Source organism: Gossypium hirsutum, chromosome D04, assembly GCF_007990345.1.
Source record: "Gossypium hirsutum isolate 1008001.06 chromosome D04, Gossypium_hirsutum_v2.1, whole genome shotgun sequence".
Lineage (NCBI taxonomy): Eukaryota > Viridiplantae > Streptophyta > Magnoliopsida > Malvales > Malvaceae > Gossypium > Gossypium hirsutum.
The window spans coordinates 54742295-54754725 of record NC_053440.1 but is presented as its reverse complement, the minus strand read 5'-3'; the positions used below and the strand labels follow the sequence as shown (position 1 = coordinate 54754725).

The 12431-nt window shown below is 33.2% G+C and overlaps 1 protein-coding gene across 2 annotated transcripts; it reads left to right on the top strand.

The window, feature by feature from the left end:
- Nucleotides 1–531: 531 nt before the first annotated feature.
- LOC121215974 (uncharacterized protein At4g06598) lies at nt 532–5247 on the top strand. Of its 2 annotated transcripts, none has more exons than XM_041090969.1 (5): nt 532–1737; nt 2027–2740; nt 3111–3186; nt 3305–3431; nt 4652–5247. In XM_041090969.1, exons 2-5 carry the CDS (start codon nt 2085–2087, stop codon nt 4843–4845), a joined length of 1053 nt encoding a protein of 350 aa, XP_040946903.1. In that variant the 5' UTR covers nt 532–1737; nt 2027–2084; the 3' UTR covers nt 4846–5247. The 2 variants fall into 2 exon arrangements, with proteins under 2 accessions (XP_040946903.1, XP_040946902.1); XM_041090968.1 differs by having other exon boundaries at nt 669–1791.
- The last annotated feature ends 7184 nt before the right edge of the window (nt 5248–12431 follow it).

The window sequence follows — 12431 nt, the reverse complement described above, 5'->3', positions numbered from 1 at the left end:
TTTGCAACAATCACAACGGAGCCATGGAGGAGAAAAGTTGCAGGTTAAAGATGATGTCGGAATCTCATGGAACTTTTATTGCACTATACGATCTGGGGTTGTTCCGAAACTCGACATAGTTTCCGGTTGGATCCAATTTGTCCGGGTCAAACGGTTAAATACCGGTGATGTTATTGTTCTTTACAAAGACGATGATACAGTTACAGGTCCACATTATAAAATTGAAGTTGTCAAGGGCCATGGTGATAATTACTCAAGTTCTGCTCAAATGTATACCAAAAGTTGCTATGCTTCTTAGAAAGTGTTGAGATCATGTGTTTATTGCTGCCATTTAATTTTTTTTGTTACTAAGTTTAAATAATTCTCCTTTGACTTTAGGAGCTTAGTTTCTTGATTTGTTTGGTATATTGTTACCAGAATTTTAGCCAATTTTTTAGAACTCTTTTTCTATTTTTAGTCTTGAACTTTTATATTTAAATTGTTGAATTGCAAATCAATTGTTATTCCAGTCTTTAATTATTTTCTATCTTAAAACTTCTTTTCTCTTCTTTCTGCTTCAAATCTCTCGATCAATCATCAAAGTTCGAGTTCTAATCACCAACAAATTGCTATCGGAGTTATTTTCTTCAGGGATCTGTGAGGTTATTTGCGTGTTAAGATGGGAGGAGGGTCCAGTTTTTTAGTTGCTACACCACCAGTCTTCGATGGAGACAATTACCAGATGTGGGCGTTCGCATGAAGACTTACCTGGAGGCTTTAGATCTTTGGGAACTTGTAGAAGAGGATTACGAGGTCCCACCACTTCCAGCAAATCCTACTGTGACACAGATTATAGCACAAAAGGAAAAGAAGACAAGGAAATCAAAGGCAAAAGCTTGCTTATTTGCAACTGTGTCTCAAATGATTTTCACACGAATAATGTCTCTGAAATGAGCAAAGGAAATCTGGGATTACCTCAAGGCTGAGTACGAAGGAGATGAAAGGATTCGTGGAATGAAAGTCCTGAATCTAATCGGGGATTTCGAGTTACAGAAGATGAAGGAGTCTGAGTCAGTGAAAGAATATTCTGACAGACTTCTCAGCATTGCCAACAAGGTGAGATTGCTTGGTTCTGAGTTGAACGACTCTAGAATAGTAGAAAAGCTGCTGGTCACTGTTTCAGAGAAATTTGAAGCCACTATTACTACTCTGGATAACACTAAGGACCTGTCAAAGATCTCTCTTACAGAGCTCTTGAATGCTTTACAAGCACAAGAGTAAAGAAGATTTATGAGGCAAGAGGGAGTGATAGAAGGTGCCTTACCTATCAAGCATCAAGACAACAACAAGTATAAAAAGAAGAAATATTTTAATAACCAGTCGACGAGTGGAGAAAATTCATTAGGCAATTATCAGAAGAGCAAAAGAGGAGGTGTCAAGAATTCCTACCCACCTTGTCACCATTGTGAGAAGAAAGGTCATCCACCATTCAAATGTTGGAAAAGACCTGACCCAAATGCAATCAACTTGGACATGAAGCTGTGATTTGCAATGTCAAAGGCCAGGTGCAAGAAGTAGATGCACAGGTAGCTGATCAAGAAGAAGAAGATCAATTGTTCGTGGTTACTTGTTTCTCAGGAAGAGAATCAAGTGAGAGCTGGTTGATTGACAGTGGGTGCACAAATCACATGATGTATGACAAGGAGCTCTTCGAGGAATTGAGAAACACTGAAGTCAAAAGAGTGAGGATTGGAAATGGTGAGTACTTAGAAGTCAAGGGAAAGGGCACAATAGCTATTACAAGCTATGAAGGTACAAAATTCAGTGATTGCTCGATAAGTTGAAATATGTATGCAATGTATAATTCATGATTTTTTTTTTAATGTTCTTGTGTGATCTTTTGGTTTGTTTTCGTGAATATTTACTGGAATGTCTCGTTGTTACGCATATATTGTGCATCGAACATGGATATTTTGATGTTTAGATCATTATCTGCTATATAACAAGGGTACTACATGATCAGTCTCTCTTATATGTTACTTTGCAGGAACTGGTTGTCCTTGGTCATTGCGAATTCGAAGGGGTCAACAAATATAAGAAATTTGATGTTTGCCGGAAAACACGCTTTGCTTCCTCCTAAAAGTCCTCTTCCTATAGCCTCCCCTGTGTATACCGATTATATCCCGAACAATGTAATTGGATCAAAAGTGATTCAAAAGTCTAGAGTGGGAAGTACGTACCACCAGCATACTTCCTCTGAAAGTCATCTGATAGAGGAACAACCTTCTTGGCTTGACAATCTCCTTAACGAACCAGAGAGTCCTATGTACAAAGGCCGTCATCGATGTTCATCTAGTGATTCTTTTGCATTCATTGATGTATCCAATGCACCTAACCTAGATTACGGAGCTCGGGATGAATGCAGATATAAAAGTATGATTTCCTCACCTTCTTGGACACATCAGGACTTTGATCATCACAATCAGAAAGATGCTCGGGTTAACTCTTTCCATGCCAATGTAAACTTGGTAAAGCAAAAAAATAGGGCATGGGATTCACCTTCTCTTAGAGAAAGCACGTTTATCCAAGGTTTAGGATCATCATGTACACTGGAAGAACCGGAGGCTCCGCCATCAACAGCAAGTGAGAAAAAAGATTCTGCTGAATCTGCATCTCCTGATGCAAAAGGTTCTTCCGAGAAAAAGGATAATTCTCACACTAAGTCTTCTTCATCTGACACCGACTCAAAACGTGCGAAGCAGTGAGTTGCCATTTTATTGTTTCACAATTGAATTACATTACAATTACAGTAAAGCAACCTACAGTGTTCTCCTGGTTACAAGGGCCTCTGTGCTATTTTTTGTTCCCTGCTTGTGCTTACTTTGAGCCGAATCTCACACTGTTATCAAATATCATTTAAAAGTTACATTTTACGAGCTCAACGAATAACACTAGTTGGCTATTGTGCTACTATTTTTTTTCATGCACATACAGGATCAAGGTATATGAGCCTGCTTTTGTATTGTCTGTTAGCAGGTTTTTCATGCATAGATACTTATGGAAGCATAACAGTAATACGTATTATGTTTTCTTATGTTTGATTACAGTACTTTTGTTATTGTCTTATCCAGGCAGTTTGCTCAACGCTCAAGGGGGCGTAAACTCCAGTACATAGCTGAGCTCGAAAGAAATGTACAAGCCTTGCAGGCAAGAGTTTGTGCAAATCGAAATTTTAAACATTTATTTACATTTGAAATTGACTTAGAAGTTATGGATCGGTATATGCCTCAATATGGAAGTATGAAATGTGGTTCTTAAATAACAGGCAGAAGGGTCTGAAGTTTCAGCTGAGCTCGAATTTCTCAACCAGCAGAATCTTATTCTTAGCATGGAGAACAAAGCTCTTAAGCAACGTTTAGAGAGTTTAGCTCAAGAACAAGCTATCAAATATCGTAAGCATTGAACCCATGACTTCTAAAGCTATGATTAGATTTCTTTTTTCTGCATTACGTATTATGTATCGCTTTTCACTTTTTTTTTCTTTTTACCTTCTAATTATTTGTATATACTCCATATTTTCGACCTGTATGAATTGGCAATACGAGAGGTGTGATAAATCCAGGGAGTAGAAACTTTGATCTGAAAAATCACCGGAGAGTTCATTTTTCAGATAGTTTGAGCCACTTTTACTAGTTTTCTCTTCATGTTAAGGGGGGGGGGGTCCATGTCATATTCTTTTGGTTTTGTTCTATGCTTGGAAAATTTGATTTTCCCCCTTCCTCGAGAGCACAAATGGGACTCGGGTATGAGCGTTGGATATGAGTAGATGTCCCTTGGGCTTTTCCTTATATTTGGAGTGCCTTTGGAGGGTTGTAGCCCCATATCCATGTTTGGATATGCGTCATATATGTGTGTCGGACATGAATATTTTAAGTTGAACTACACTGGTAGTAATTCAATTATTAGTAAATTTCTTTTTTAATCACCATCTATGAAAAGTTACAAATGGTCACCCAATTATTCACTTTTGTTTTTTTTATCACCAATTAACCCTCAACATTTATACACTGTATAAATTTTCTTTTTCTTTTTGCAGTTTTACTTTTATTTGTGATATCGAGGGTAAATTTTAAAAGAACGAAAAAAGATAAAAAATATTATCTTGGACTTCCGAGTGTTTTCATTTTTAGTATATTTTTGATAAATTTGTTTTTTTTTTGGTTTTTACTTTTTAAGTGAATGACATAAAGAAAAATATTTTTAAAAAAAAGTAGACCAAGCTACACAATGTGTAAACGTTGAGAGTTAAATTTTTTAAAATCGTGACTAAATTCACATAGTATATAAATGTTGAGGGTTAAAGTTGTTATTATGTTAATTTTAAAAGCTGTCAAGTTACCTTCCCATGGCTGGTGACCGAAAAAGAAAAATTTGAATAGATGGGTAATATTTTTTAACTTTTTATAGTTGGGTGATTAAAAAAGACTTATCATATCGACATAGCAGGTTCTCTTAACAATGTATTAGATCTTCCAAAAGCATGATAGAAAAAGGTCAATGTGGCTAATGGCCCATCATTGATCTATGTTGCTATGAACTGTAATTGTTTTAATTGATTAGAATAAAAATTTATTGAATAAAGACTGAATTAGGCATTCATGTTTCTTCTCAGTTGAGCAGGAGGTATTGGAGAGGGAGATCGGTCGGTTACGAGTCATGTACCAGCAGCAAAATCAACAGCAGCCGTCGTCTAGCCATCAATGCTCTAGCAGTAGAGATCTTGATTCCCAATTCGCAAACCTCTCTCTGAAACATAATGATAGCAGTTCCTCTCTTGACCCTATCACCGGTCCAGTTCGCATCTAAGTTCTTAATTTAGCCGCCACTGCCACCTCCGTTATATAGATTCTTCTTCTACACCGGACGCTGTACCCGTCTTCAACTCTTCATCGCATGAGACGACACAAAACATGTGTGAGGTTACTACGAAAGTAGATTCCGCGTACCCCAAAAGCCGAGACGACCCTTTCGGTTTCTGCAATTGGAGCAGGAAGAAGAAGAAGAAGGAATTAGATTCACCATTTTCATAATTAGATCCATTTAATTACTCTTTCAACTTCCATATTCCCAATCTATGTATGGTGAATGTTCAGCTTCTCTTGAGCAAATTCCATTGAACATTTGTATTGCTTGAACTGAAATTGGGTTTAGGGTTTAAAAAACTATGTTAACTCATTCTAACAAATACCATTTAATTTATTTTCACTACTATAAATATAAAATATTTATTTTTACATCATAAAAAAATTAAATATAAATCAAATCACAAAAATAAAATTCGATTGAGTTCAAGTTACTACAGTTTTTTACATTGTATTGATCAGATCACTAATTCTTTATTCGATGTTCAACTGTAAATTTCTATTCTGATTCAACCAACAATGATAAAATAAATTAATAGAAAATATTAAAATTTTTATAAAAAATAGATTCAACCATTAATTTTAATCCTGATTTTTTATTTTTATTTATTAATTTCGAGTGATTACTAATTCAACCCATTTATTTGACTGATTCTTAGTTCTTTTTGGATGGGTGGTGAGTTCTAGTGCAGTGTATTTAGTTTTCTTTTTGTCTAATGTTATATTATTTAATTTCATCGCTGCAATAATTAATCTTACTGCTATCACTATTTTTATCATAATTGAAAATAAACGCATCGCTCATCTAAAAGATCTATTAGGGTGGGTTTGGATGGGCAATTGAGTGCGGTACGGTAAGTTTAGTTTACTTTTTGTCTCACGTTATAGTATCGGTACAGTATCTAATTTCACCGCAACCGCTGTTTTTACACGAATCCAATTAACATTGATTGCAACAGCAAGATATCAATTAAATTAAAATTAATACTCAGTGGACAAATAAAAAAAAAAGTGCCGCGCGACACTGCAGTTAACAGCCATTGGATTGCGAAATCTCGAGCGACCATGAACTTTGATTATTACAGAGGACATTTGACCTAATGACAACGACATGTAAGAACATTTTTTTTCTTTAACCCAACAAAAATCAATAAAAAAAAACCCCAAATCACAATCGCACGATGCCTCCTGCTACATTATCTGGATTTTCAATTTTCAATCGAGCCTCGTTCTCTATCTCTCTTTCACTATATATATCTACTCCATAACCAAAAAGCTTGACCAGTCCCGACCACCTCAAAGAATCAAAATTTTTCTGTTCAAAACATGGCGGTTTTCATTAAAGTTCTAACAAAAATCGACATCGAAAGAACATTATCATTACCAGACAGCTGTTTACAAGCTTCACCACAATCACAACGGAGCCATGGAGGAGAAAAGTTGCAGGTTAAAGATGACGTCGGAATCTTATGGAACTTTCATTGCACTATACGATCTGGGGTTTTTCCGAAACTCGACATAGTTTCCGGTTGGATCCAATTTGTCCGGTTCAAACAGTTAAATACCGGTGATGCTATTGTTCTTTACAAGGACGATGATACACTTACAGGTCCACATTATAAAATTGAAGTTTTGAAGGGCCATGGTGATGATTATTCAAGTTTTGCTCAAATGTATATCAAAAGTTGCTATGCTTCTTAGAAAGGTTGCAGAAATGAAGAAATTGTGAAGCATGCAGAAAGGCTACAGGCTTGAAGGAAAGCATGCGACGAGTGAGCTTGAGGAGCAGCCAACAGGACTCAGAAAACAAATGATTTATGTACTTTTAATTTTGAAGTTTTCTATATTACAAGTGACGAAAATCTTCTTGTTGATTTTCTGAGCAGGCCTCATGGATAGAGTTAAACAATCTCTAATAGTTGGTGAATGGACAACTGTTCACAAAAAGTCCAACAAAGGGAAAGCAGAATCAAACTCCAAAAAAGGATTTGAATTTGCACAAATTCCAAAAAAGGATTTGAACTTGCACAAATACCATTTTATCCTTACCAAGGATATTATATGTCTTATCCGATGGTAAATCAACCACTTGGATCAAAAGTTTTAAATTACCCGATGGTAAACCAACCAATGGGAAATACTTTTTCATTGACCCCAAACACGGTGAGTCAATTACAATGGTCCCAAAATCCGAATTCAGTATCACAAACAAGTTATGCTGAAGTCATTAAGGGAGCTGAAAATTTGTTGAATCAACAGCAAATTCAAGAATTAAAAGATCTTTCAAAAATTAAAGATTTTTATAACGCTGGTTTATCACCATAATTTTATGATTTTATAAATGAGATATAGAAAACCCATATTTCAAATCAAAGAGCCAATTTCCGAAGAGCTCTTACCAGATTTTCATTATCCTTAGTTGAAAAAACAACTAAAGAAAATGAAGCTGAAGATTTATTATTAAAATCTATTTTATATAGAAAATGGGATGAATTCCAGTTAGAATTCATGGATATAAAGGAGATAAACAATCTTCTTGATATTATTCAATATTTTATTCATAAAGGGAAAAACAATTCTATTATAAATAAAGTATTTAGAATATGTATGTATAATAAAGCTAGGAAATTATTATCGATAGAAATATTCACAAAAATAGATAAAGTAATTTGCAGACAGCAAATTCAATTTCAAAAAGCTTTTTCAGAATATTTTCTACAAGCTTATGTTTTTACTGACTATTTAGATAATGAATTTCCTACTTTAAAATATAGACTTGATCATGAACCATTTGATATAACCAATATTGAATGGGGTTTTACTAAAGAAATAGTTGTGCAAAATCTCTCCTTTCATCTTTTAAAAGATTTTCCAGCTATTGTAAAGTCTGTCTTACAAAACATCATAAACAATGATGATTTTTATTACTATTTTCATATTGATATTAGTAGTCTAATTGGTATAGCTGAACAAGAAAAATTTTATCAGCCGTATCAAATTTGGATAATTAAAAAGATGATTGGAACTCCCCAATTATCTGCTGTAAATGAAGATAAAGAATATTTGTCAAAAACAATTGATAAATGTTATAATAAATTTGAAGATTATCAAGTCCAAACAGGATTAGATTTATTATCACAAGCCTATTATCTTCTCCATGATGAAGTCTACAAACTATGGACGGATGGCAGAAGAATATTGGCATTTCCAAATGGAAACATCCAGGAGGAAAGAAATGAAGAATCTGTGAAGTTGTTAAAAAAGATTGCTGAAATGGAGATAGAAGAATTTCCATCTCACATCACAGAAAAAATCAAATATACATGGGAAATGTGGAACTCACTACCAAGACTCTCATCAGATTCTTTACATTTGGATGAGATTGAAGAAATGAATCTCAATAATATGCAAGAAGGTTGAAGTCAACAAAGATAGCAACCATTAATCACATCAAGATGGATGGAAGCAGCCATTAATGCTTGATGAAGACATCCAGATGAAGACAAAAAGTCTTAATCAAGTCGTAATCATCATTAAAACAATGATGATGCAAGAGATGACAAAAAGCAGCTGTGACACAAGCAGTGACAACAACGGTCATAAATGCAAGCATGACACATGGAAGCAACCATAGCCATGCAAAAAGATGGAGACGTGGAAGCAACCATATCCACAAAGAAGCCGAGTCCTTATTAGAAACACTGTACGGGATTCAAAATACAATTGTATAGAATTTTTAATTTCCTCTATAAATAGGGAGGAAAGCTCAATTGTATAGCATCTTGTAAATTACCAACTACTTTACTTTTTAGTTTTCTCTCTTGTAAACTTTTCCTTTTGTAATAAAAGAGTCTATATTCCCTTCCGCTTATACTCTCAAATACCCTCTACTCTCTCCCCTCCCCTGCTTGGTATCAGAGCTGCCGGAGTAACGAGTTTCTGGAGAAATAATATCGTAATATTCATTGTAAGTTTTTGTCTTTGATTTACATTTCTGTTTGTTTCGCAGTTGTTTGTTTCAAAACCTATATCTGTTTATCTATTTATCTGTCTTCTTGTTGCCGTTGAGTCTAGGGAGGACGTTAGGCGTTGTGTGAAGACGTTAGGATAACAGGCCGGTCTTAGGTACCTGAGACAAACATTATGGAGCAAATTGAGTGTCAGTTTAAAGATAAAACTTGTGATCATATTACGCATATAGACTCTAAAAATGAAAACAACATTTCATCTCTAAGTAAGGGTATTAATAGTCTTGTTGATATAACTTCTTTTTATTTCAGTAAATTATATAGTAAGGCCAGTTCTGTAGAAGAAAAAGTAACTTAGGTAATATAAAAGAATTAGACTTAAACCATGAGTCTAAAGAAATATTAACTAATGTTAATAACAAATTAGATCAGGTTTTTAGTAATAATAATATTGAGTCCGAGGTAGATTTAGGTCCTTTATATTATGGTAATGGTAAAGATCATATTTTAGTTTTATCTGAAGAAGAAAACACTTCTTCTGATGAGTCAGCTTCTATGTTAAAAAAATATAAAAAACATAAAAAACGCAAAAAAGATGATAAACAAAAACAATATGATTTCCAGTCTTATAAAACCCTTATAGAACATTGGAAAGAAAAATTTACTAAAAGTAATGATCAACTAGAAAGAGTTGAATATTTAAAACTAATAGAATAACTTTATGAAAAACATAAAGATCTTTTTAGTATGTTTAATTATCATTATATGTTAAAATATGATGATAGTAGCAGTTCAAGTAATTCTGAAAACACAGAATTATTAAAGAAACAATCTGATGAAGAAAAAACTTCAACAGATCAGGATAAAGACATAAAAGTCTCAACTTATAATTCTGATGAAGAAACCACTTCATCTGAAGATGAAAATATAGATATTCCAGAACCCATGGATACTGAACCACCAGATCCATATAGAAAAAGAAAAGTAGAGTCAGATAGTCAAACAAATGATTATCTTATATTTTCTAATAAAGACTTTGAATTCGATAATGAAAAATTTAGGGTTTTTGGTAATAAAACCGAAAACATAACTACTAATGATGTAAAACCTGAATACCCAGGGGAAACTTCAAATCAACCTGTTCAACCAAGAATAGATGATTTAAATAAAAGAAATGTTGCTCAAGGAGGAATATATTTAGATTTAACTAATATTCCTATATCAGACTATGAAAAGGTCATAGATGATTGGGCACAGTCAATGATTATTGTTGTAAACAACAACACTTGGTCAAAAGAAAAGTTTTTAAACTATTTTGTTGGAACTTTTCAAGGTGTTATTCTTCAATTTCTTAGACGATGGGAAGAGTCTGAGAAAGGAAAAGAACAAAAGGAGTTTTTATTAAACCAAATAGGATCTCCTAAAGACCTTTTAAAAGGGTTAACCTCAATTCTAAAAACAGAATTTTGTGGTTATTGTGATAAAAAAGATCAAGATAGTGGAGCTAGTTACACACTCTCAAAAATAAAATTATGTGATATTAGATATTTAGAGGAATTTTCTAAAAAATTCCTTCATGAATATTAGAAATTAAAAAATAAAAATATAGAATTTTGGAAAAACCAATACTTTCATAAGTTACCCCCACCTTGGGATGAGATATGTATAAACAAATACGTATCTTATTTAGATAAGCACTGTAGAAACTCAGGACTTTCAAAAGATAATATAGATACTATAGGTAACAGAATTAACTTTGCAAAAGAAAGAATAACTTTACATTGCTTGCAAAGTAAAGCGGCTAAACAAGTCAAAAATAAGTTAAGTCATAAATATTGTTAAAAAATTTTAGAAAATGAATGGGAGTTTGGGTGTAAACAAATATATCCCAATACTTACAAAAAACGTAAAAAAATATAAATTAAGAAAATGGAAACCAGGTAATAAAAAATTCTCTGGTAAAAATCAAAAAGTGGTTAGGAAAAAGAATTCCAAACCAAAGAAACAAATTTGTAAATGTTTTATTTGCGATGAAGAAGGACATATAGCTAGCAGTTGTCCTAATAAAGGGAAAAATGCTAGAAAAATGATAAAAAGTCTTGAAGAACAATATTTAGAAGTATGTTATCAAAAGGAAACAAATTAGTAATTTGGCAATCTTTTGTACAAAAAATCATTTATAATGGTTTATGGTTTTTACATTGGCTTACACATTTACTTTTCCACTTCTTACTTAGTATTTTGATTATTATTTTTATCATAGAAGAAGAAATATATAAATTAATCAGGTACAATTTTTACTCTGATAACACTAATAATATCAGTACCAAATTGATCAAAAAGCGCCACTGAAGGAGAATAATAGAAAATACTCTGCGGTGATTGTCCCCAAGCCATCGGTACTAGACTATCATCAAGTTTATTACCTTCCCTATAAACATGTTGGATAACCACATTCCACTCTTTCTTCAAATAGTCCCGAGCTTTCCGAATTAAATTTATCTCCCATCTTTAACATCGCTGGTCAGCATGTTAACATCAATACTGTCCACTTTGGGAGCCAATCGTCGCCGTCCACTCCTCCAAGCAAGCATGAGTCCTTCAATCATACCCCATATCTCCACTTCCCATACTGAACATGAGCTGAGGTGTAACAACCCGTTTTTAGTGAAATCGGAATAGTGATTTCAGGACCACAAATCTGATTTTGGAAAAAAAAATTTATTTAATATTATTTTATGGTCTACAGTATGATAAGAATATTGTATAAAAATTTCGTTAAGAAATTTTACTGGTTACATGTCTAATTTGATGTAAAGGACCAAATTGCAGAAAGTGCAAAAGTTGAATTCTAGTAGCTAAAGGGATCAAATAGCTATGAAATTTAAAATTTGAGGTCCTTATATGAAAAATAGACCATTTAGTGGAGTTAGTAGATAAGGATGATTATTCATCATTGGAAAATTTAAAGAAAAAGATTAAATTGAAAAGATGAAATAATTAAAGATGATAAAAATAAAATAAAATAAAATATCATCATATTATCATCTTTCCTAAAATTAAAGACATGGAAACCCTAGCTATGGTGTTTAGTTCTAGCAAACTTTGTAACACCCCTTACCCGTATTCAACTCCGGAATAGGGTATGAGGCATTACTAGAACACTTACACATGTAAACGTATTAAACCGAGTTACAAAATTTCATTCAAATTTAAACTCTTCAAATTTTTAACATGCTTTTATAATTCTTTACAACATATCCTCAAAATATTATATTCATAACAAATAGGGCCTACGAGACCCGATACTTACTCATGTAATTCAAAGCTCCATTTCCATTTTATTCAATTCACAATCTTTCATGTTCACAATTCAAATCAATTTCTCAATCCAATATATATATTTCAATACCACACTCTCATATTATGAAACTTTATTTTCCATATGAGCTTAAACCATGATCATCACATATCAAAGACAAATGTTCTTGACATTTCCATCACATAGACCGAATTAATCAATGCAACTCATCATATATATATGTCATGACTAAATTTCTTA